The sequence below is a fragment of the Nomia melanderi genome, chromosome 7 (genome assembly GCF_051020985.1).
Source record: "Nomia melanderi isolate GNS246 chromosome 7, iyNomMela1, whole genome shotgun sequence".
Lineage (NCBI taxonomy): Eukaryota > Metazoa > Arthropoda > Insecta > Hymenoptera > Halictidae > Nomia > Nomia melanderi.
The window spans coordinates 14,696,195-14,723,003 of NC_135005.1; the positions used below are offsets into that span (position 1 = coordinate 14,696,195).

Here is a 26,809-nt window from a genome sequence, read left to right on the forward strand (position 1 = left end):
TCGGACGTGCGTGAACGAGACATTAGTTTGCCGCGCGAAGGATTACGGCTCTCGGTGTATCTCGTCGTTAATCCTGATTTAGGGATTCCGCCGGCGGTCGGGCCCTATTCGTCGCGAATTAAGACAGCCGGCGAGAGGCGCACGCACGCCATTGCAACGCGCCGCTTCAGCCGAACCCCGGGATTAAGGGGTTATTCTAACGCGAGGCCTCTCGGTAATCAATTTTTCGCTTTTTGGATTTTAGTCGCCCCTTGGCTACCGTTTGGCGATTTACATACTAGTGACTGACATTCCTCCGTAGAGATTACAAGAACTATGTATTGAGATTTTAATCCTTTGCACTCGAAAAGTTTGTCACTAGACATATTCAATTTATTTCTATCAGGTACAGATGGCATTTTTTAAAACTAACTTAACGGGGAATCTGAGAAATTATTAAGGAAATTTATTTAGCACTGCGCAAATTGAATTGTAAATCAATTGAAGTCTGAACAGCCCTCTTGGAGTTTCCATGGCGAAATTTTAGAAAGTCAATTGAAGTGCTCGGTAGTTTTAGTGTTAACTATGATGGACGCAACTATTACCAGTAATAATTTATTGATAAAGAGGGGAAACGTTTCATGCATATGTTTGTTTTGAAGTGTAATAATTAATAACTCAAGAACAATATTTAATTGCACTCGAAAAGAATCGAGTAATATTTCTGTTATTCTACTCGAAATCTTCGCCACGAGGCTGGCACGATATTACAAGGCGAGGGATCGACACGATATCTCGAAGTCTATTTCACCGAGTGGTTTCAAAGAGGTGCCTTAAAAAATCGTGGAATTCCTGAAGCATCGACAGCTGATTCATTGATCGTGATACAGTGCCGACCAATCGCAGCCGAGGAACAGGAAAACCGACGGTTCTTCCCCTTCGGAATATTTCGCAACGGGTAATTTAACCCTTTCGCTAGGAAACGACGGTTGTACGGCTTCAACGTGCCGAGGATCATTGAGAAAGAAGATATTCGAAGTGTACAGGGTGGTCCACGAATGCGGGACAAGTCTCTCACGCGTTTCTAATTGCTAAGACGAGAGTAATTTTAAAAAGAGATTAAATTCTGCGAGCGAATTAAGCAATCTCTTCAAAAGGAATTCCTTCCTTCCGTTAAAATCGAAAACCAAATAGAATATTCCACTGCAACATCGCATCAAGATCATCATTACCCGACCTCTATAAAGCATCCATCTCTCACGACCGATATCCATCGGTTACACAGACATATTCCCCGTAGAAACTAATTTATAACAGCTCGTACGGTAACGAGCTTAACTCCGCGTCAGCTTTCGAAAAAAAAGGGAAAGGGAAAGGCGTGAAAGCAGCGAAGGGGCGATTGGATAACGAACGCAATTTACATTACGAACACGGAATCACTATTAAGAGTATTAATTACCGGACGCGCGATTATCTCCCGCAGTTAAGGAATCATAAGCAGATATTAGATTGCTCCCGTCACCTGGTTCGGCAGTTACCGAAGCTTTAACCGTGTACGCGGCTGAATTTATCGGCCACCCCGGCGCCCGTAACAGCTTGTTAGGATCCGCGAAGTATGCAATAAGAGGAATTTACTACGGCTTTTCTGCGAAGGTGTCCACGCCACCGCGAGCGGAGAGCCGGCGCGGAATACGCTGGCGCGAGCGCGTCTCGCGGAGAGAGACGCCTTATTAATATAATCCTGTAATGCCGACGGATACTCCGCGTGTACTCGGCCCGCGGCACTAGTATCAATTACTTCACCCTTGTCAACCCGGTTAACCGTCCTCCCAGGGTGTACCGTAACGTTTCCACGGATCTGTTACAACGCTCGCCTAAGGAACTCACGTTGTCCTCCGTAAATAGAGAACTCACGGATCGCGTTCCTCCTTTTCGATTCGGTTTCCATGCCGGTTAAAGCCGAACCTCGAATTCTTATAGAAGCATCGATTCTCTAGTTATTCGAGTGTCACCTGTGTGTTTCCAAAAATTCGATTGTATAGACGTTTATTTGAAACGATGTCAATTTCTATATATTTTTCCGTTGTCAACACAAACTTTTTTTTTCAATATCTCTTTTTTTTTCTCGCGTTTATCCAAAACAACGCATACACGCACGCTACACCCATACATATGCACGCACATCCATGAACTTTACATCAATATTAACCTACACGTCTACAATTGGAAACTGATAAGACATTATTTTTTACAGAAACGTGGACATTAATTTCTTTCATAACGTATCGAACGAACCGAATTTTGTTGGATATATGAGATATAAGAAAGTTATTAAGGAGAATCTTGATTTCTCAGTTTCTGGTTAATAGAGAAAACTGTTTCGAGTACATGGGAGTTTTGATGAATGTTTCCGTGGCAGTCGAAGTGTTAACAGAATGCTTCGATATTTGCAGACAGAAAATTCGAAAGTGTGATTGTACTATTTTTGTATTTCCAAGGAGACGACGAGAGAAATAAATAATTAGGAGACGAATAAAGGATCGCGCTGCTTGGTAGTTAAATTTTTTTAATGTGATACGTTTGTTTTCTTTTTCTGGTTGATCGTTAAATTTATGAGATGGTAAGACATCATAAAGGACTCGTAAATCATGTTTCCTTGGAGATGTTGATTGCTAATGTCCCGTCGATATATGAATACTTAATGTATTTATGGTGTCTACAGTTTGAGTTCGGTTGGACAACCAGTGAACGTATTACAGTTGAATATAAATGACAAGTTAACTAGTCTTCCCTGGTTAATTGGTTAATCACGAGCATAACGTGTCCAGAGTTCGGCCTAATTAAAATTTCACCGAAACTTACGAGCCTCTTTGGAAGTTATCAAACTCCCAAACTGTCCATGGGCCCCGCCGAACGGCTTCATAATTTACGTGACTTTAATAACGTTCAACTTTCGGAGCGTCTTCGCGCGTTGATTTATGTTTGGACGCGTTAGCGTCGTGTTCCTTCTCAACGTTAACTTCGCGTTAAAGGCAACGGTTTTGACGTTATCCTCGTTTATTCTTAAACTATTTGTAATAAACTTGTAGAATTGCAATTAGGGAACTGTACCGAATAGAAAATGTTTCTGCTAAACGGAAGAGTAACGAAAAATAGATATCTCGACGAATTATTGCAGCAAATTTCGAAAAGGAATATGAAATTTCGAAATGGACGGAAAAATATCGCAAATCATGTTAGTTACGTGTAAACATCAATTAGAGATTACAGGAGTACGTCTAACAAGCAGAGGGATAGACATAAAAATCTATTTTTCCAATGAAACCCCATGCATATTATAATCCATATCTAGAAATGAGAAACTCTCATTGCTTTTTTCCAATGATTCTCCGTTTTTAACGCTAGAACTACCGTACCAGTCAAAATGACTGATTTCGATTTGTTTGTTCAGCAATTATTGATATCTTCGAAGCATTGAATATTCGAAATGATTTTGAAAATAAATACTTTCACTAGAGTACTGCAATGAATGTCTGAAGAAACTGAAAATAATCTATTGTTACATTATCAAAATGCTTGGTAGTTCTAGTGTCAAAGAAAAATGAGTTTTAAGTTTATATGTTACTGTAATAAGACGATAAGTAATACTACTATAACAAAATACAAGCGATTTATAGATTATAATTCAAAGGAAAGCAAAAAACGGAGAAAAATAGTTCCAATGGAAATTTCGAACACCTTGTTGTAGGCTTCTTCTAATCGTCTCATTACAGAAACATTTTTCAAAAAAACCAAGGTTTTTATTTCTAGGTATGTACTGAAACACGCATAGAGTTTCATTCGAAAAAAGAGGTTTCCTATGTCTGGCTGTTCCCTCGTGAGGTGAGATCCAAGGAAGACAACGGATTACCTGATATTCGCGAACGAGATTCGCGAGTGCTGCACGTTGGTCATGTGCCATCTTACGCGTTCCCCAGTGTAAAACTGCGTGTGTGGCAGCCGCCTCATTTCTTGGTCCAGTGTGTTCGAGAAAAACGAGCGGACGCGGCCGGAGCGACGCGAGAGAATAAGAAACGAAGGCTCGAGTGACGGTCTCCATGATCGTCGCCGCTGAGCGGCGAATTATCGTTTGTGTTCACCCCTCGGCACATAAATCGAGGTATCGAACCGAGGCAAGCTGTTTGCCATCCTCCCTCTTTATCCTGCTCGCTTCCTTGCGGTCCCAAGCTAATGCACCTAACGAGGTGCATCAACGCAGCCCCGGAAGATTAGTTAATCAATATTCTCAGTCTTCTTCGGGGAAACGTGTAATTCGCAGTCATCGTTAGCAACGAGAGGCTTCGGAAGAACCGTATCTAATTAAGCGACGTCTTATTAAAAATCCCCTGTCCAAGATACTTCTCAATCACCGTCGAAAATCCTTCAGAAATCAATCACCAAACCCTTCGAATCGACAGTTCCAGTCCACAAATCGATCTCTTTAAAATCCAGAAACTCCGAATACCATAACACGACTTCAAAACACAGAAAGGGTCCTCGAACCGAACAATAAATCTGGGAGATACAGAATCCACAAGCAACGTTCTTCCCAGCCACTGTCACCAACCATCGATTTCCGCCTCTCATCGAAGTTCAAACATCTTGAAAAACCGAAACGGAAAGAGCATACAACGCTCTTCGATTAGCCGGAGAACAGATTCCTCATCGAGTCCTCTGTTAGGGGATGATCCCTCAAGCTCGCTGCGCGTCGGTTCCCTTGATCAAACATTCTCCTTCCAGCTCCTCTCGCCCGAAACTTGGCTCCTTCGGTGGAAGTTTCACACCCTGACGTTGCACGTCTCGACAACCCTTAGCGGGATATTCCGATGATCTTCCCGCGAAAGACAACACCCGGCGAGATCGCCGATTCGGAGGAAATTCCGGGGAATGGAGGAAGCTGCGGCGACAAATAGACGATCGCCGCGTTATTTTGTTAGCGCCGCGACGTGGATGAGAGGCGAACGGGTAAGCGTCGGGCGAAACACTAGCTACCGGGGTGCAACGGCTAGGGGCGCGCCCCCTCGCACAAGGCCCCCCTTTGCTAGGCGCTCTCCTGCGCGTGTATGCATCGGCGTACATTCGATACGTTGTCCACGAGGGGTTCCCTCCTGTCTTTCTCTCCGTCCCTCTTTCCCTCGACCCATCGTTGCCGCCGTTACCGCCGCCCGCCGCGGCCTATGACTAATAAGAAGCCGAAGACAGTGTCACACGAGTCCGGCGGGCACGTGTTAAACGATGCGGCCTCGTTTCGATCCGCCGGGGTGGCATCGGGGTGCCTTCGACTGGTTCGCCGAGTGGCTGTCTATGACAGGCCAACGGAGCCTGCGAACGCGCGCGTTCGGCGTTAACGCGCTCGTGAACAGGCGCTGATCAGCGCCGGGAAAGAAGCTTTTTAATCCTTGGCACTCCAGACTGTTTTGTCAGCGACTGCTAATTTTTATAGTATTCCTATCCTTTTAGTTGAGGATATTTTTCTAAATTCAATTATGACCATGATATTTCCCTAATTTTGGTTAATGGTAGTTTGCTAATTCAAGTTGATAGTATATCCCTAATTTGAGTTGATAGTATCTCCCTAATTCAAGTTTGATAATACTCTCCTAATTTGACTCTGTAATGAGCTGATGTTTGCTCATTTTAGTTGAGGATATTTTTCTAATTTCAGTTGATATTTCCCTAATTTTGGTTAATGGTAGTTTGCTAATTCAAGTTGATAATATATCCCTAATTTGAGTTGATAGTATCTCCCTAAGTTTGATAATACTCTCCTAATTTGACTCGATAATATCTCCCAAATTTCTAACATCCAGTTGTGAGAGTACAGTGGTTGTCTATATTGGAAACTGTCCATCGTCATCCACAAGTGCCTGATTATCCTACGAATAGCTGTTAATATTCAGCACCCCAAGACTGTAGATCAAAGCATGCCGAGGTAAGAACTTAAGAAACTCGGATTTGAATATCACGGACCTCCACTCGACGCTTCGACGATTATTCCTGATATAATTAAGAAACTTCGTTGCTACAATGAAGACACGGGCACGTGCTTTGAACCACGCGGTAGAGTAATTTAACTGCAACCCGGACAGCTTCCTCGATGTTGCATACATACCTGTGAGAATCTCGCGGACAAGTGTTGTAAATCCTGAACACTATTGTTGCCTTCAGCTCTACGCTTTGATATACGATGACACCGAATTGCTGCCTGGTACATCGGCGTACCTGAGAGGTGTCAGCATTTTTCCGAAACAGTTCTGCGCTTCTGCCGAGCGGCTGTCCGGCTTCGTAACGCTGATCACAGGGAACAGCATTAATATTCATATTAACTCTTTCTCAGTACACAAATCCAACAACCGAGAAACAAACAAATAAAACAGTCTTCCCTTCTCTTAGTCGGAATAATCTAAATCACAAACAAAACACAATTTGAGAACAACTTATCCAAGACCGATTGCATCGTTAAAAAGTACAGATTAACCCTTGACAAATTTATATCGCCATATCAACGGCATGACACTTTAACCTATTGACTCCAAAGCTGCGTACATGGCGACCAAAAACATTTTATGTTTATTTATAAAATAAATACACTCGAATTTCGACGTAACCTGGAAGTTTAATTGGATATACTGAAATTCTCGTTTCAGTAATGAAAAAACGTATTCTCTGACCCGACCGCCTTCTGAAACACAAAACGCCGATACGGCGCCGTAGCCTTGTTTACCCTAGCGAGTATTATCTGGATAGAACCCGTAAAACGCTCGTTTGTTCTCCTCGATACGATCGCGTGCCGTTCGACGCCGGGGAAGGGTTGTTCCAGGGGCAATTTTTGTGGGTTCAGGTTCCTCGGAAAAGAAGCCAGTTATTGATTTATCTAAGCCAGCGCTTAGTCAACCGAATTTCCCCGATCCTTCGGACCCCATTCCCAATTGTCGGTGTTGCAAAAAATTGACAGCGGTCTACCTTCGATTTTCAACAAATCCGACGCCCCTCGCGATCGAACAAAGACCCGGCCGTTATCCTGCCTATCCGACTTTTCATGTTATCGTCATTTATCATGATACGGGCACCCCGGACGAATGAGACTTCACGGGTAATTTTTCTTTTTAGATTCGAGGAAAGGTAAGCGAAATCATCTACGACAAAGATATGAGGAAATCTGGAGGAATAATGAATTTAGAAACAGAACTTCCAAACAAAGAATCGCTGAATATTTCAAAATTAAAGAACATCGACTCAAAAGCTACTGTCATCTATTTTTTCTTCCTCTGACATTTCGTCCTCCCTCTCCATCTCTCAAACACTTCCATGTTCCACATTTCAAAGAAAATTCCAGAGAATGTCATACCAAAGTTTATACAACTACGAATACCTTAGTTACGCGCGCAAGTGAAAAATATGAGAAACAAAGGGAGTGAAAGCGAAGGAGAGCGCGACCCCTCGAAATTCTGGGACCCCGATGGATCGTGAAAAAGACCGTCTCAAAGGATATCGTCGAGTGGCCGCAGAGGGTGTTGGAAATCGATTCTTTGATCGTCCTTACGCGGTCCGCAGTGATTTACCGTGCTCTCGACGACTGTTAACTCCCCTCTCCCCGGTCTCCGCGGCGAGTACAACGGCGGAGCACGTTTTTATCACGGAACGTGGCACCAGATGCGGACTGGTGTCACCCCACTGTGTCTCGCGTGCATCTCATAACCCTCCGCGAACGGTTAGTACATCAAATTTCCTCTTTCCCGCGCGCGGAGGGTGTCCCATGTGTCGCGAGCCACGCCGGGATACGTGGAACGCGAATTTCGATTCGCGTCGCGTCGTCCCGCTTGGTTCTTCTGGTTACGAGACTCCGGAGGAAAGGAACGAGCTCGTGGTTCGGTCTCCGCAACCCTCGAGGGAGATCGTGGAACAACAAGATACAGAGAGACGGTTCTGGGTAAAACCATTAAACGGTCAATGGTGGACGATAATATTAAATGGTAACGGTTGAATGGAACATTTCATTAAAGCCTTTCCAGTAGTAACATGTTCCTTCTATTATCTGTGTGTCTGTTAACACGTTCAGTGCCACGTGGTACACGTTAATTTTTGTAACAAAATATTTTTGAGGGACACATGGTTGAGAATAACTGTTACAAAGCACCGGAAACATAAAGGAACGATATAAAAATATACAAAATTGAAAAACTTGAATATAACTTAATGTTTTATTTAAAAAATCAATACAGTTCATAAGCAAAATATGACCTAGATCTCCCGTTTCACCCCTTGGTTTACAGTAACGAAGAAGAAGATTTTAAATAGAATTTAATCAGCATGAATATTACTCGACACTGTTGAATTCAAATGGAATATTATTCTTCTGTTATCAGTTACACTTCGGAGTAAAGATTGATATAGAATATGTCTATAATTGTTTTCCTTTTCTTAAGAAGTCATTAATGAGGTAGTTCCATCGACACTGGTTCATTGAAGGTTCTCAATTAAATGAACATTTTGTGTGCAGTATTAAATTAAAATTTAATTTTCAGTGGTATCGGTTAGCAATATTAACTTATTTCAAATCTCCAATACATTTCTCAATATTTCCAAACAAATATTTTTCAGTTATTCTTTAGTCGCTCGTGGTACGACTCTTAACCCTTTGCACTCGAGAGGTGACTCTCAGTCACCACTTGATTTGATTTGCAAAATTATAAAGTCTTATATATAATATTAAGCTTTGTATGATGCATCAGTATGTGGAATATTGAATAACTTTCCTTCTTAATTTATATATGTTTCCTCATTAATTAATTTCAAAGAACATCGTCCGAATCTCATCGGAGAATATTGAATATGTCTAATAAAAGTCTAGAGTCTAGGATCACGAGAAATTGCATAGCTCCGATGTCTGGACATCCGAAAGCTTAACGTCCGAGCGATATCGAGGTTTCCAGTAATCCGCCCCTAATCTGTAATCTCCGCGAAGAATATCTCTCCCGCAGCACGTCGCGCGCCCCAATATTCGTGGAAAGGAAGACTAAAGAAGGATTTCGCGGAACGATTCCTTTGTACGCTCCCTCCCCGCCGGAATCGTAAACTTTTTCCCGGCGAACGCTATCTCGCGCTGCGGACGCGCGAATCGCCGTTCTTATCGTGCCGGTTTTTACTCTCTCGCCGAGGGGGTAGATAAACGCAGAAGAACCGGCTCGTTCCCGCCGCAATGATACATGTACCATATGCGCACGCGACCAACCCCGTCCCACGGCACGAGGCGCGTTCGCAACCCTCGGAACGGTTAAGACGTCATATTTTCCCTGTTCGAGGCGCACGTGCGCCGCGATTTCCCTCTGTCGAAAGTTTTGCGTACTCGCTCCGGAATACTGAAGGAACTTGCCGAATTTATTTACGAAATGATAAAAACAAGTGAAAGAAAAGGAACAAATGAAACGTGCCTATAATTACGAAAGTGGTCTAAGTCGAAACTTGAAAACAGAATATCGGTTACTTCGCATTATTTTAAACTAAATTTACAAAAATACGACTTAGACCACTTTTATAAATATGTATGTCTTGCGGAGGTCTTAAACAACGAGTAAACGAAACGATAGAAAATAAATAAAATAAAACCCTTTGAACTCTGTAGGCTCCAATATTGCACCAGTTATGATATCAAAAATTTTATTGAATCAAAGAAACTACCCTAAAATCTTTAGATTTTCCACACATCCAAATTTTGTACTGAGAAGAAAAATAAAAGATCGAAGGAATGTTATGGCATTTCTCATTTTCACTAGAGATACCATAAAAATTAGTTGCAGTGGCTGATAAAATACAAAACCATCTAAGTGCTAAGGGTTAAATATAGAATATTGATTATCTATGAAAGAAATTATTTGATGAAATAGTAAATACAAAGAGAGACATCTGTGTTTGATTGGAATAAACAGATGTCATCATTTGATTCGATAAAGGTTACGATTGGTTTTTCGAATTTAGAAACTAATTCTGAACCACTGCGCGCCTCCGCGAAAAGAAGACGGCTGGAAACGGGGGCAAAAAGCCACGGCGACAATGGCGGGTGTAAATGTTTAACAAACCGAACGGAGAAGACCCACGGAAGGGACAAGGGGGATTATCATTGAAAACGTGCTAACTTGGAGGGAGGACGGAAAAAAGGAGAGGAGAAGGTAAGATGTAACGAGGGTGCGAATCCGAATGCCTGTCGGATGAACGTCTGGGTGGGACGGGAAAGAAAAATCGCATCAAATATTTACCCCGCGGGGGAAGGTGTCGCGGAGGAAAAATCGGGAAATCAAGAGAAACCATGGCCATTGACAGGGAAATCCGGGAGGGAATCGAATCCTCCGAGTGCACCCCATTTCGTGCTTTCCCTTTTATTCTTGCCTTCGGATCTTGTGGTCCGTTCATAAATAGAGAGGCAGCGAGTGGCACATTTTTAGAATAGGACGTACGTAAAATTTCCAACAAGGAAGAAATGATGCGACAATTGACAACATTTCAAATATTTCGATTCAGTTGAAATTTGAAATGAGAAGCTTCAGTCGAATATCTGAATCCAACTGAAACACGAAACGAAATTGAAATTTCAACCAAATAACTCTCAAGTCAATGACTACACAAAAGTCAAGACAATGGACAAAACTTGAGTCAAATATTTCGATTCAATAGAAATTTGAAATGGAAAGTTCCAGTCAAATATCTGAATCCAACTGAAATAAGAAATCAAAGTAAAATTTCAATCAAATATTCCAATATTTCGTTACCAATTCCTCTCGAGTCGGTGACTTTGAATTATTCAATAACAATTGCAACGCAGACGAACGAAATATGACTTCGTTTACCAATCACGCTAATTAAACAATTACAAAAAAAAGGATTTGCGTGCAAAGAATAATAACCAACGTTCCATCGATTATAATTAATAAATCCGCGAATCTTAAGATCCCAGAAATCAATCGCGAGGCCTCGAGAGTCCCATACAGATCCCCATGCAAACAAAGACTGAAGCACGGTACCGTGAGTCACGATCGGCGAACGTCGATTTTTGTTTAACCACTCGGTCATTAGTAATTGGATCTCTCGTATTTGTCGATCGGGGGATCTACAGGTTCGAGAGCGAGTCCCTTAACGATCCTCGCCACCCTCGGCGCGGTATCAACCCCCTCGGCGCGAGCGAGCGCGCGGCTGTCCAACGAAGTTAAATATTTGACGCAATATTTCTTCTCCTCTGTTCTCCGCAGCATCGGATCTCCCGTCCCTCGTACCCAATATAACAGGTCGCTCTTAATTTGACTTTTCTTCTCGTTTTTATCGTTTCCTAGTTCCCAATAAATCGCGGCGAACTTTCCCCCATTCATCTCGCGTAAGCGGTCTTTGATGCTTCCCGTTTGAACATCTGTTAATCTCTGAACGAACGTTACGTAAGCCGAGAGATCGTTCGTTGCGGAGGCGCCCTATTGCTTCGGGAAGACACGAGCGACTTTTTCCCCTTAACATTAATGGAAGAAACGAAACGCGGAACGTGACTTCGTTAATCGAATCCGACGAGACATTCGTCGTTGAATGGAGAGCAGTATAATGCCGGTAATAATAACGAGCGTAATGCGAAATGTAATACGACGCCGCCGCGGCTGATTGTTCCATTCAATTGTTTCTAACGTAAAAACGCAAAATGTTGGACCGGCGGCCGAACGAAACGCGAAAAATGTATATGGAACAGTGAATCTTTCTAGCGGCCGATAAATTACTGGCAAGGCTGTACGAAACCGACGAGGGAATTTCAAGGGATCGATTACCTCGACAAAAAATGAAAGCGAAGAGGAATTAGACGATAGCGATCATCTCGGCAGTGGCAGCCAAGATGAAGCGCTTCGAGGCGTGATGGCGGCACAGACCGGCCGTTGCGCGGACGGTTAATTACAGCTCGTTCGGGGTAGATAAACTTTCGGCTATAACTTTCTTTCGGTCGTCGATGTTTACGACGATCACACCCGATATAATATTGCGGCGTTATGGTGCGTCTACACTTCTACCTTCGACGGTATTATTACATCTCTTCTCAATTGTTCCGTCTCATTCCGACGTTTCTTTCTTGAACCTTCATAGATTACTAACAATTATATTTACCATTACGAACGCGTATGTATTAAACATTACAGTCGACAACAGCGACTTTATATACCTAATAAGCCTTTGTATAAAACTATTTCCTAGAAGCAAATTGCAAGATCTTTCAGAAACAGGAATGGCAAAAACTAATAATACAATACCTCTCGATCGTAAAATACATGTTCCCAGAAGAAGATCACTCTAAAGACAAATGCTAAATTCCACCAGTGGTATCGATCGCGAGAAGCAAAATACAGAGAGAATCTCTTTAGAAAAAAAGAAAATAAATGAGGATTCTCTATATATCAATATTTATTCCCGAGCCCTGTAGTACTGTCCTATAGCGAGGCGAAGCAGTATCCGTCTGGTTGTTGTAAACACGCCATAAGGCGGCAAGCCGATACATCCCGCGATACGCTAGATAGATTCCATCGCCTAACAACCTCTCTTTGGTCCACCATATCGGTGTTGCCCGAAGGTTTTCCGGCAAAACGCGAAGAAGCGTTCGCCGCCGCCGCCGCAGCCGCGGCGCGCAGTGAATTACGAGGATAAGAGAAAGTCTCGAGAGGCGACGGCAGGTTGAAAATATTGCGGTGCGACGGTTCTCCCGCATGTGCATATATACCGCACAAGGAGGTTCCGCGGGGAAACGGCCTGCGCATGTACCGGGTGTTCCGAACAACGCGAACGTTTAACGTGTAATGAAAAAACTCAAGGAGCCGCGCGTTGGTCCCACTTTTCTCTCTTTCGCGGATAATATAAAAATTGGAACGAAGTTTCCTTCACTAAGTAGGAAATGCTTTGTATAAAATGTGCGATGAAATGAATAAAATTGGGAATTAAGTGAAACTGTCATCGATGTTCGTTGATTCGCGTGTTTTTCTCGTCGGATTCGATTCGTTATTATTCAGTTATGTACAGGCCACCTGAATTTTCATGGGAACGATGAAAACTCGATTGCGATCCTGTTAACGAGCGAAACAGAAGTGAACTGCGCGACTTGAAAGACGTCGTCGCGACTCGACCGGTTCTCCCGGTGGACCGGGGTGTCGGAAAACTTAAAAATACCCGAAACGGATGGCACTGCGTCGCGGTGTGCACTGGAACCGACCGAAATAGAAGTCGAAACGCGCGATCTTCGAACGATCACTTCGCGGCCCCACGCTGTGACCAGAAGTCGAATGAAACCGTTGACTTCTGAGTTTTAATCCTTTGAAGGCGGATGTCGACACATAGACAGCAAAGTTTCACATCTAGAATATGAAACCGCTAACGGACGATTGCATTCTTCGAGTAAACAGAGCTCGGTAAGTAATTCTCTATTTTTCTAGCGTTTCAGAGTTCAAGGACTCGATTCCAACAGCCATTTTCTATTCGGTTAAAAGTCCTGCAGTCTCCTTACACCTGAGGAATAAAATATTCAACGATACAAGGGTCAAACGTAAAGGTTTCAAGTAGTATTCTAATTAATATTATTTAAACAACGAGAAGCAAGATAACTATGAAAGCGCAATGTGATCTGTACATGATAAAACAGAAGTTCACCTAACGATTCAACGTTTCAACTTCCGAGCGAATCTTCTTTCAGTTCGTACGCCGCATTTTACAGCAGGGTTCCCGAAATACAAAAGTCAAAGGTCACCGAGCCAGTTATTTCTAGTAACCGACGGAATACTCCGAAAGTTACGTTTGACCCCCAGCTAGGACGAAGGACGTGCACCCCGATTCCCGTGTGGTTGCGCGAACCGGCGAATCTATTTTGAAACGTCGCTGGAACCGGGGCGGGGCTGACGCGAGTTTCCGTCCGTGCTCGTTTTTTGGGTGTGAACTAGTGATGGAAGTCTTGACAGCCGGAGTTCCATGCTCCAGCCGCTAATAAAAGCAGTGCACCGCTCGCGTCCAATGGCGGAGCTGACTCCTGCGACCCGCGGTAGCTCTGAACCATTTATTTTCTTTTTTTTTCTACGTTTGGGAAGTCTCGGTACAGACCTAACCCGGGACAGCGATAGTTCTGAGCTGTTTGTTTTCTTTATTCGGCGTCTTTGAAACTTTCCTGTCGTTCCAACGCATCGGCTCGCGTTCTTGTCGCTTATAGCGAGGGAACGTTCACTGCCATCGCGGAGAACGCGTTGGCTGGCATGTGTCACGATATAATTGGGCTACTGTGCTCGTACTCTAGCTTCTTCATCGATAAACCATTCGAATTTCTTATAAGATTGCCTTTCTGTATATCATCTTGAACGACACACCACACAATTCTTTCTCCGTATCGATAGTTGCGATCATAGTCTAATCTAACGTAATCGCAACGGGAAATTCTCAAATCGCAGTGATATTCCATTTATGACACGCAGATCTTCAAACCTTGTACAGAGGTGCAGCTTCGTGAAGCATCAGTTCCAAAATTCTTCCAAGATCGCATTACAAGCTACGAACACTTCACAGCTTCGAAAGAGTACCTTGAAGATGATAATTAATTCGAACAACAACGGAGTCATTTCGCTACGATCAGCTCACGATCTTTATCGCCAGAGTGAACACTTTCGTTCTCGCGGGCCGTTCATCAGCGTATCGGTATAATGCGACTGGGACGAGAAGATAATGCGCAAAAGTTGCGGACAAGCTCTATCGCGAAGCCCTCCCCCTCCCCGCCGCGGATGTTGGTCGAGGATGTTTATTACCTGGACGCCAGACGAGGCGGAGGTGCGCGCGGCTAGTCGGCGGGCATTAAAATTCGCCGATTAAAGTCGCGGAACAAAGTCCGCGCGATGGAAGAGGAGGACGAGGAAAGATTTTACGTTTGCGGTAAATCATCGTGTGTCATAGCGGACTGTAAACCGCGTCGCGTTAGGGGAACACGCGAACACGTGAAACTACTTTCGACGAATACACTCGCGTCCGCTGAACCGTCGCCGCCGCAGAAATCCGGCGGACGCTCGCACGGTAGTTCTCGCAACAGGTGATCAATTACCGTTTTCACGCGGCTATCGATCGTGAAATTGATCGCGCGCCGGTTACACCGGCAAATTGATTAACTTATTGCTCACGGCCGATGGATAATTTAAAATTCAATCAGTGATCATTGTAATTTACTCACTGTCGGTTTGGATTACATTACGGTTCGCTGATGGAGCTACGCTCGGACTCACCTGAAACGAGAGAAAAACGAGCGAATAAATAATTGATTGTAAATGGTATATACGCTGCACATAAAGAATCGAAAGCTACGAACGGCGAGCTTAATTATTGCAATAACGAGAGATTCGTATACGTTGTGCGCGGATTAATTAGCCCTTTGCACTCCGAGAGTTTTCTACCGAAAACGCCCAACGCTCTCCGACGAGATATAGTTAACATTCCTCGAAACTAATTTAGCGATCGTATATGAATTATAGAAAGAGGCTGTTTTATTTTAATATCTCACGTATTAGTCCATCATACGTAACATTAAATATTACGCTTCATAGCTTTGCTGTAGCGAATCGAATACTCGATTTACCCTTTCATTCGTCGGATGTTCATTTGTGTAAATATTGTTTGGCAAAGCTTTTCGTACGTATCCTAATCTTGCGTTGCAAGCTCTAATCTATTGTCGCAAGGAAGTAAATGTCAAATATAAAAAGAAATATGTAAGAAAGCTAACGATGCTGGTATGCTTTTCATTCTGTCATATGATGCGAATAGGTTGAACGTGCAGCACGGTTCAGGGGTGGCCACTTAAGAATGCAGCCTTAATCGAGAAGCCTCTTATCTTCGTGATACATTGTAACCGTCGGGGTCGTGAAAAATGGTCGAAAACGCGGTAGTTTCGGTCGAGTTTACGATTTCGCGTGGAAACGAAGCCGCGACGCGAGGTTTAACGTTCGCCCGGTAGCACGCCGTTGGCCCTAGGGCACGTACGCGGTGGTAAATTAAGCTTTATCTCGGTCGCGAGCGACAAGCGATGGCAAGACCGTTGTTCCGCGCTCCGTATAGCCCAGACAAAATCAACCGGCCGCCGAAGGCCACTGCGCCCCCCTCTCCTATCATTGCCACGCCCCTTAATCCCTTTGCACTCGAAAATCTCGGCGCATACTACTCGCATTCGTCACTTTCGTCAATTATATAGGAGTCTAGAACTAGAATAATTTATTCCCATATTTCGCGTGTCATCGCATTATACAAAATTCGATACTATCATTGCCACACCCCTTAATCCCTTGTACTCGAAAATCTCGACGCATACTACTTGCATTCGTCACTTTCGTCAATTGTATAGGAATCAAGAACTAGAATAATTTATTCCCATATCTCGCGTGTAATTAGATACTGAGTAACAAATATTGTGATTTTAATCAAGCAACTGCAATGAGATGCAAGTTAAGTAACTTGTGTAATGTTCAAAAGTGAAAGACAACTGGAAGGCCGATCGCGAAATAAAGAGATAAAGGTGACTTTTTAGTAAACTACGACCAAGTGATACGAAGAGGTATGATCTAGAAAAGATACAGATACTATTCTAATAAATTATTAACTTGTGTAGTTATTGTACGCAAAATGATCGTCTTATTCTCATATTTTCAACCTGTAACACTTCGGTTCTATTATAACCGCTGTATCTCCAGAGTTGCGACAAAATGGCGTAAGCGAGAGCGTCGGCGAAGAAATAAATCGTCAGGCAAGGGGTTAAATCAGCGAATTTAATAATATACTGACTGAAATGCTAGCAGATTAACACTAGAACTACCGTACCAGTTAAAATGACTGATTTCGATTTTTTTGTTTAGCAATTATTGATATCTTCGAAGCATTGAATATTCGAAATGATTTTGAAAACGAATAGTTTCATTTGAGTACTATAATGAATGCCTGAAGAAACTGAAAATAATCTAATGTTACAATTTTTATAGGAATTGCATATTAATCGTATTAAATGCTCGATAGTTCCAGTGTTAACATCTCAACGTAATCTCTCGTAATTCTCATAAATGAAACACGAAGCAGCCAATACGTCAGTGTGTCCAGTGTGAAAAACATCGTTAAACGAAACAAGACCTACACGAAATATTGAAGAATTATCGTAAACATTCATCCCTGATCGTGCGACGCGATACAGTGAAATTTTGCGTGTACGGCGTCGAATCGTCCGCGAGAATCGACGATACGGTTTTCGCGCTGTCGGGCGCCTCCTCGGCTGCCGCCGTGCGAGGGAATTAACGCGAGTTGACGGTGGACGAAGGGCGGCTGCTAATGGGGTCTGACGTTGACGAATCTCCGGGTTACGGAGTCGTCAACCGCGCGGAGAGTCCTCGGTGCCCGGGAGGTCGCCGTTACATCTGAGGTTCGCGCTTACCAGCTTATCGCCGGTAATCTAAAGCATTCATTTCCCGTCTGATGAGACGACTATTATTTCCGACGAGTTTCCAGAGAACCGTGGCGAAGGGAGGCGGGTGTAATTTCACGTCGGGGACGTCACGCGAACGAAAAACCGGCAATTGCCGGCGCGGTGGCTGGATGAAAAATGCGGCTTGATGAGGAGGAACGAGACAATTCTCGGCCGGGATGGACTGCGAGCGCTGCCTCGCCGCCGAGAGGATCAACTCCGCGTCTTACGATGATCGCCGCAAGATGGATCCTCGCCGGTTGTCCGACGGCTGAATGAAACATCCGGGGGATTGAAATAAAACGATTCGCTCCTCCGTCCGAACAAACGAAATAAATTTAAACCGTGTGCTTGGCATAATTGGAATTATCACTTGAAACACGAGTTTCAACTGCGTTAAACTGTGGCGCGCACCATCGAGACACGATAGATGCTTTGCCAAAGTGGATTAGAGATATGAATATTAGAAAATTAGAATACGTATTTCAATACGAGTCGCTCGGAATGCGGTCGATTTTTTCATATCTTCTGATTGTTGGAAATTTTAACCCTTTGAACTCTGTAGGCTCCAATATTGCACCAGTTGTAACATCAAATATTTTAACGAACCAAAGAAACTACCCTAAAATTATTAGATTTTCCACACGTCCAAATTTTGAACTCAGAAGGAAAATAAAAGATCGAAGGAATGTTAGCATTTTTCATTTTCACTGGAGATACCATAAAAATTAGTTGCGGTTGCTGATAGATTAAAAGACCATCTGAAGTGCTAAGGGTGGAACAAATGATATTCCTTTTAATTATTAGGATTTATGTTCCTTTTGTATAGATCTAGTACTTCTTATAGCTTCTGAATATATGGTATGATTCCAGAAACCAAAAAATTAATTTTCTCAGTATTTCTTTTCTGGACTTCCCCGCATTAGCTTCCACTCGCATTCTCTTCTAAGGTTCGCAAATGTAACCTTTACGAGATTCCATATTCTCTCGTAAGAACCACAAGGCAAGGATTGAAGCACCCGTGCAAACGAAAAGCAAAGCGCCTGAATTATCGGTAAACGGAGAAAAAATAATACCGAAATCGTCCGAAAAACGTCAACTTCGACGGCGACGTCCGAAGACGGTCGGAATGGCTGTGAAATGATAAAGCCCCGGAGCTCGTCAAACGTTCGTCCCGCTCGAATAAAACGGGAAAGACAACGATGGTGGTCGGGGCCCATAAAGTAAAGAGTATTTCGAGGGATTCGTTTCGCCGGGCGATAAAGTAAAAAAAATCGACGAGCGGAGCGCCGGCGGGAGCCTCTGCGCGGTCCCTGATAAGACGATCCAGCCCGAGGGAAAAATCGGTAGCGCCGGGGCTCGGGTTTCGACTATTTGTCCACGAAAGACAAGATCCTAATGGGAAAGTAATCCCTTTCGGGTAAACGGCGATAGAGAAAGAGGGACAGAGATAAAGGGAGCGCCGCGAGAGATCCGGGAAGATTCGTATTGCATGCTCGCGGCAACCTGGACCAGGCTCCTCGAGATCAGGTCTCCGATAAGGATCCCTCGTTTCGGAAACCTCGTCCGGAATTTGTCTCGAACAGACGCCCTGGAACCGGTGGAACATCTCCCAGGCCCGCCTCTGCGGGATTAAGACTCGAAACTGTTCACTCGGAACAGAGGAAATTATCTTTTTCCTTTGCTTTTTCTCGTTTGCTAGATGTCGGACGCGGCGAGCAACGAAAATACTCGGATGTTAGATTGTCGACTTGCTTAAATACTTAATGAATACTCAGTCTCAACTTGGTTTGATACAGTAAAAAAAGTTTGATGTTTAACACTAAACTTTGTATAACGCGTCACTATGTGAAATATCAAAGTAAAATAGTTTTGTGCTTTAATTCATCGATTAAATTATTTACATTGGTCGCAAGAAGCATCGTCTATATTTTATCAAAGAGCGTTGAATATTTCTAGTGGAAAACTTTCGAGTGCAAATTAAGCTTTGATGCTTTAAATGCTCTGAACGTATCAGGTATGGGATAAGTGCAGATTTTTACATGAAAATTTGAGTACAGAGAATGCTTTTATACAGTAAACGTATTTTATTTGATACCAACGGCAGTAGAACTTGCTGCTAATAGCAATTTCATTCATTAAACTAGGGAAATACTGATTGAAATTGGACCGCACCAACTTTTCTCCGGTATCTAATAACATTCGTCACTCTGGAAATGTTTTAAAACTAATATTTCATAAGAAAATATTCTAAAAGTTTTAAATTAAAATTTGATTAAAACATTGAATTCCTGAATCGCGATAAACATTAACTCAGGAATAAATTCGATAGATTCGAATCGAATAAACAATATTACTCAAATATTGAAAATTCGCCACAAAAGAATCCCGAGGGAAACATACTTTTACACGACGTCGAACAATTCCGCTTACGTTACACTAACTTCGCTTCGACTGCTCGTGGACCTAGATAAGCGTGTAAACTTTCTCTTTTTTCCAATGCAACTCGGTTTTATTTCAGCCACTTCGAAGCAAAGAGAACCTTTTCCCTCCTTTAATCCCCGGATGAGAGAAACTCGACAGATTTTCCGGCGCGCGGCGCACGAAGGACTTAAACGCAACGCCGGAGCACGCGTCGCGGAGCTTTAATCCCGCGTCCCGCGACCCCCGACGCGAGCTAATTAAAAATCGCGGCGCGAGATGCGCCCGAAAGGACCGCGCTCGTCGGCCCCCGGAAACTTGCCCGCTAATTGGCGCATCTTCAAAGACTGTCGACCTCCCTTTGCCCTCTTCCGCTTTAGTTCCCGTTCCGGCGTTCCGTGTTTCTCGCCACGCGAACGGTCGTCGGGCTGAATCGAACCATGGGAAAGAAATGTCGCGACCTCACGCGTCTCGGATATCACTGTCACATCGATCTAGATCTCCAACGAAACTGTTGGATCGATTGTCTCGACGAAATTATCCGCTTCGCACCGATTTTCGGAGTATCCAAAGAGTAATGAAGGAAAACTAAAACTTGAACATAAATTGAAGAGAGGAAACAATAATTGTACTTCGAATTGTTTGATAACTGCTGTACACAGAGATGAACTTAAAAATGTGTGATATTCATTAAATGCTCGGCCATTTTTTCAAACAAAATAGAAACATCGAATTCGTCGAGTAGACATTCCTCCTCGATTCTAAGAGCTGTCACTATTTCTCAATCGAAATAATTCGACGTTTTCGAATTGTAGCCCGAAAATCACCATATTCATACAATCGATCTCACAGTGCCTCTTAAATCAAATCTCCGCGAACAATGGGATAGAAGAGCCATTTTTCTACCTATTGTGACGAACAGCGTGGGTACCGGTGGATCGCCGAACAGTTTCTCATCGTAGCTTCGGTACCAGGACCGTTCACTGACTTCACCCGAATTTTCGAAACAGCGCACAGTTTTCGTCACTGGTCGAACAACGTTCACGCACACGCGCGGGACACTTTCGCGAACGAAATGTTCCTCGTGTAAAATAACTATTTCAACGAGCCTTCTGTCTCTCATGGAAAAATAGCGTTTCTTCTGACTCGAAACGACTCGTGGGAAGCTAATATTTTCACAGGACGAACGCGCCTGGCGGAAGAATACTATTTGTTGTTCGGAAAATGGAACACGTTCGACACGTGACGGGGGTGGAACGTTGTAAGGGACGAAATCGAGCGGAGAACCGCGCCGCAGACGCGACGGTACGTGGCACGCGCCTACGACTGAGAGCAAAGCATTCCGACACCGGGTACCGACACGAAATCTCGCGTTCGGCCGTGTTCGGAGGTACCCGCCGCGACTCGACTGCGGAGCACGTGGCTGCTCCCGCGCGGGACCACGCTGTCCCTTTCCGGTTTCTCTTCTCCACCCTTTGCCGAGCCGCCTTTTCGGAGCAGAGCTTTGACCGCCGTCCGGACAAGTAAATACGTCGTCTGAACTGTTAACACGTTGAATGCCACGGAAATTTCGATTTTATTTTGCTTATGAACTGTATTGATTTTTTAAATAAAATATTACGTTATATTCGTTAGGTTGCGTTATATATTTTGGAAGATTCAGGTTTAACCCTTTGCACTCGAGAGGCGCCTTCCAGTCGCCATTTGATTTAACCCAACGAAATGATAAAATTTTGAATTCAATATTAAATTATTTTATAATCTACCAACACATGCGTCGAAATAGAATAGCTTCGTCAGTTAATTTCTGCAAAGTATCTCTTTATATAAATTGTAAAAAATACCATTGTCATTTCATCAGAAACTAAGGAACATTTCTTGCGAAGAATCTTCGTCGGCAAAGGGTTAGAAAATAGTTTGTAGAGAGCAGTAAACGATTCTTCTTTCTAATGATATCGAGAATAACAAAATAATTGAGAAATTATTCAAGAAACTGATTTAGCAACACACAAAATTAATCGTAAATTAATTGAAGTCTAGATAGATGCACCCTTGAAGTTGCTATAGAGGAACCTCGAAAAGTCAATTTAACTGCTCGATAGGTTTTCAGTTCTTCACTCCGAAAGTTGCGCAAAATTAGTTGACGCGACACTAAATTGATTTATTGATTGTGTAACATATGACATATAGATATATACTTTTTATATGTTTATATGCAATTACATGTAATTTATTGTTATATGCCATGTAATAGCATACTATTGTACGTTATTATATTACGTTCTCGTACTTTCTTGTAGAAAGTCGACGCAAACCTGTCTTTAATTTCGGCCGCCCAGATCAGGCAAATACGCCACTGTGCGCCGCATTAGTATTCACGATGGATACTCGTACCGTTGATGAGCTCCGGCTGACGTATCATCCCCCTTCGCATCGAGATAACCGACTGCGGCTTTCCTGCTTAAGGGAAGGGACTCCGAGACTCAAAGTGCCGTAAAAAATAAAGAGAAAGTTGCTTCGAAACGAGTCGTTGATAACCGAACCGAGGATTTTTGTGCGTTCGTGAGAAACTCTGAAGTGCGCGCTCAAACAAAACCCATGCTACACGAAGGAAACATGTAAATTATTCACACTATAATCCTTCCAAGTTCCTCCGAACCGTAGCAAACAAAAGCATCCCGAAAATTCCCGTCTGATCCACATGTCCCCCGTCTCATATCTCAAACCCTTCGTTCACAATGTTCCCACAATCTACTAATAATTCACATTCTAACGTAATCCACAACTCCCACTCTAGAAAGCAGAAAGAATACACACTATTCCCACTATCGTCAGAAATATAGCAACCAACGCCGATGACAAGAGCATCATGTTTCCCTCTTAATCGCAATGCAAAGCGATCGGAAGCTACCCGCCTCTTTCCTGCCACCCCGCGTCTAAACATCCTCCCGAGGCAAAAACTCCGCTCGCGGGTCTGTTGGCCGTCAAGCCGGCAATAGTCGTTATTCCGGAAATATTTCGGACGGTAATCGATGCTAGGCTGAGGGTGGCCTCGCTCGGGTACGAGGAGGAGAGGATTTACGAGCGTCCGGAGCTGGGGATCCATTAGAATCCGACGAAGGCACACGAGCGAAACGCGCGGGCGTCTCTCTAGCGTTGTCGCGCGCTCGCAAGGAAATATACAACCCCCGTGGCGGGGCGAGTGGGTGGGTCGCAGTTGCGGGAACCCCTCGGTGGCATACGGTGCGCGCGTTTTCCATCGGGCAAATAGAATTTGCGGTCGTTGGTGAAGCTGTCGCGCGTTCCGCCGTCTCGGAACCTCTTCCTTCCGTCGGCCGGCTCCTCCCCCACCCCCCTTCTGTCCGCTATTCCGGAAATTTCGTTTCTCTCGTCCCCGCCGTGTCCGGAGCCGAGATTGTTGGAAGGACATCCTGAAGTTCTGCGGTGTACGCCGGGAAAGAAAGGGAAGGTACAGGAGGACAGTCCGTGGCAGCAGGTGCCTCTCTCGCCCCCGTTTTACGAGCGGTCGCCAAAGGGCAGTATACCGGATGTCGTTTACATGCGAATCGCTCATCGGGGAGAAACTACCGCGCAGATAAACTCTGGATTTGCGGGGGCAACGGGACACGCAGGAGGAACCGTTCCGACCGAGAGAGCGGTCCGTTGAACGCCGATCACGGGATACGAATGGCTGGCGGGTACCTCGCGTCTTCAGCGCGGATCATGGATTTTTGTGGTCGCGTTTAGGGTACGTGTCCGTTTCGGGGTGGAATTATTACGGGTTGCTGTTGGAAGTGAATAATGATATCGCTGCTGTTATTCGGTGATCGCTGGATTGTCCTGTAATCGCAGTAATCACGGTTTTATGCTAGACGTGATGTTTCCAGTCTTCGAAGGATTCTTTGGATTGGAAGACCTCTAAGTCTAGAACAATGATTTGGATTGTCCTGTAATCGCAGTGGTTAATCATGGTTTTACGCTAGACGTGATGTTTCCAGTCTTCGAAAGATTCTTTGGATTGGAAGACTTCTAAGTCTAGATCAATGATTGCCAATGAAGGATTTTGCTTTGGAGGTCCCGCGTTCGGGTCCGTTAAGCGTATAGGCTCTTTGGTTTTAAAGGCTGTTTACTTAGATACTTAGATCCTCAGATCCAACGAGCCTCCGACTCCCTCGTCAGCCGAACGCAATCAAAATTCAGATTACCCCGGAACCTGATTACCGAAGCAAAACTCTGAGAAGACAGCGTCATCGTGGTCTTAAACTGACCTTGTTTTAATTAAGAGAAAAAGGTGCCGACGGAAAGCATCAAGCACTCCGTCGGTAATTAACTTTCTTCAAACATTCGCAACTTCTCGCCCTGAATGGTAAGCAACGTCGAGGGGTGTCTTCATTACGCCGGCGGACCGTTTACAAATATCGAATCAACGGCGATACTCGTAGCCGTGAAAAAGTGCCGGGCGAAGCTTAAGCTTCCGAGGGCGAGTTTCCGTGGACGGACGTTAAACCGGAGGGAAGAAGAAGCATTTCATTTCCCGTCGTCTATCGACTCCCGGGTAACGGGCGCTCGTTATTTTTTATTTTTTTGGCACAGTTCCGACCGCATCCCCTTTCGTTACGGCGCGCCGCCGCGCCGTCTGGCTAGGTCCCGTCGGTATCATCGATGGCGCAGGAAAATCGAGTGTCACGCCGGAATTTGAATAAACGCGCCCCTTCGACGACGATCGCCGGGAAAAAATATCGTGATAGACTCCGCGAATAACGCGGGACGCCGAATCGATCCAACAGGCAGGACGCAAATAGGAGAAGGTAACGAACGGCGCCCGGTAAAATGAAGAAAACAGATGTTATTCCACCCGCAGGAATTCGTCCGTCCTTTTTCCCTATTTGTATTCTTCGCCCCGATGAAAGCGTGCGGTTCGATTTGCAGTTTACATTCAAAGCAGCTCGCGGGATTACGCTCGAGACAAAATATGGAGTCATATTTGCGAAACACAGTTTACGAGCTTCTAATTCATCGGATTGAGGACCGTTCGAATGAACATTCGAAGCTTTGAGTAACCTCTTTGAGTCCTTTGAGATCCCGAGTGTTCTTGAGTTTTCATTCGAGAAACTTAATGTTTCATTCGTGATTATTTGAGAATTCTCCTACATTGTATGTAGGTATTAGCGAAAAGATAGTATAATACGACGAATGATTACAAGAAAAATGGGAAATAGAATGAACAGAAAAGTTTCAGCCGAGCTACAAACATTCGTGCACGTTCCACGCAGCGATACGTTATCGCGGCGTCGGACGAAGTTTCCGAATTCCTTGGAGCCACGTTCGTTTTCAAATGAAAAATTCCAAACATATTCGTCAGACCCGAGGAAATATAGCTATTCAGAATGAAAACCGAAACTCCCCGATACCCGGGCACGAAAGTCGGAGACAAATGGACGCCATACGCGGCGAACGGACGAACACCGGCCACTGAACGCATTCCTGCGGTGGACAGTGAGAAATGTACATAGAGTACCGTGCCTCGCGTGCCCGTCGCGCTACGCGAACAATTATTCCTGGCTCCCACCTCTTCATCATGGCGCCAACGATATTATTAACGCCATCGAGAAACGAGAGCATTCTACAATTCTCATCTCTCTGCAACTCCTTCACCGTCTTTATCATTTCTCCATCAAAATCGCGTAAGAAGTTCACCTGCTTCGCGACGACCGAACGAATATTGATAAATACCCTCTTAGGAAATTACGTGTCCTTTTAATTACACATCCTTCAAAGAAAAACCCTCTGATTTATTTTGCAGCGAGCGCTGTATATTACTCGTCCCGCTGGGCAGCCATATTTTCATGGTCTTAGAAAAACTCCGACGCGGCTCCTCGCAAACAAATAAATGCCACGAGCGGCGTCGGTAGCGTGAATGGAAAATCAAGTGAATTTATCGCTGGTACTCGAGTGGCGTTCAGCCGGCACCGAAATTAACATACGCGACCGTGGAACAGTTTACTCCGATAAATTCTTGCCGGGCGGTAGGCAGGCGTCGCGCGCAGCCCGCGGCAAGAATCATCCCGCGGAATCCGCAGTACATCATAAGAATGCATTATGCACGGTAAGTCTCGGTCGCACGTTCTTTCGCTATTACATCGGCGATATTTCTTACATAGCTTGTTCGGTGTCGTTCGGAAAGGGCTGTCGTCGCGCCACCCCTCGCCCGAGGAACGCGGGAATAAAGAAACAACCCCGGCCCCGGAGAGCGCCCTCGATGCTCGCCGTGACGCATCAGTATTCCGAAATCGCGTCGGCCGTTCGTCTTTCGGGACAAGAATTCAAACCATTCCGAACGAATTTTCCGCGAGCGGGGGAGGAGCACGCGATGACTCGCCCCCTGCGCGGAATAAGGTCCTTGCACCCTGCCTCGTCGAGCCACCCTAATTGTCGTGGAAATAATAAGGACTCGAGGAAAGTTTTTTGGTCCGTCTCCAATTTCCCCGGTGACGTCCCTGCAGCGCAACGTCGCGGACATTTTCTTCCACCCCTACCCCTCCGTGGATCCGTTCCATGGAACGAAACTCGCATTGTGGACGCGGCATAATGGAACGAACCGGCGAGCAAAGTTTAATTGACCGTTCAACGAAATTTCAGGCAAACCGATCACGGACGTCTGGCGTCCGCGGTGTTACCGATTATACACAGTTCCCTGTGGTAAATTGTACAGTGACGATGGTTGATCTTTAGAAACCAGTTGCGCATAATTGTAGACGGCAATAACAATTTCGTGAAGGTCCGGCCCGTAGGGCGGAGCAAGTTAATTAAATCAAATTTTTCTGTGACACTCTATATAATACACGTGTACCTGGTATCAGTAATTATGCGATAAATTCTAGTTGTACGTGTTTATATACT

At 44.4% G+C, this 26,809-nt stretch overlaps 1 protein-coding gene across 16 annotated transcripts in view; it reads right to left on the bottom strand.

Moving 5' to 3' along the window:
* Positions 1-26,809, bottom strand: part of LOC116425078 (testin) — a 173,697-nt gene that overhangs the window by 72,277 nt on the left and 74,611 nt on the right. Inside the window, exon 2 of one of the 16 annotated variants that reach the window (XM_076369274.1) lies at positions 15,224-15,275. The exons of 12 other annotated variants lie outside the window; for them this stretch is intronic. Coding sequence is in view for 1 of the 4 variants with exons in the window: in XM_076369271.1 (XP_076225386.1) it covers positions 3,890-3,987 (98 nt within the window). In the remaining 3 variants the exon portion in view is untranslated. Of the gene's footprint in view, positions 1-3,889; positions 4,440-14,490; positions 14,714-15,223; positions 15,276-20,815; positions 21,225-26,809 lie in introns of those variants that run through there. 3 more of the 16 variants (XM_076369275.1, XM_076369276.1, XM_076369271.1) reach the window with 3 other exon arrangements.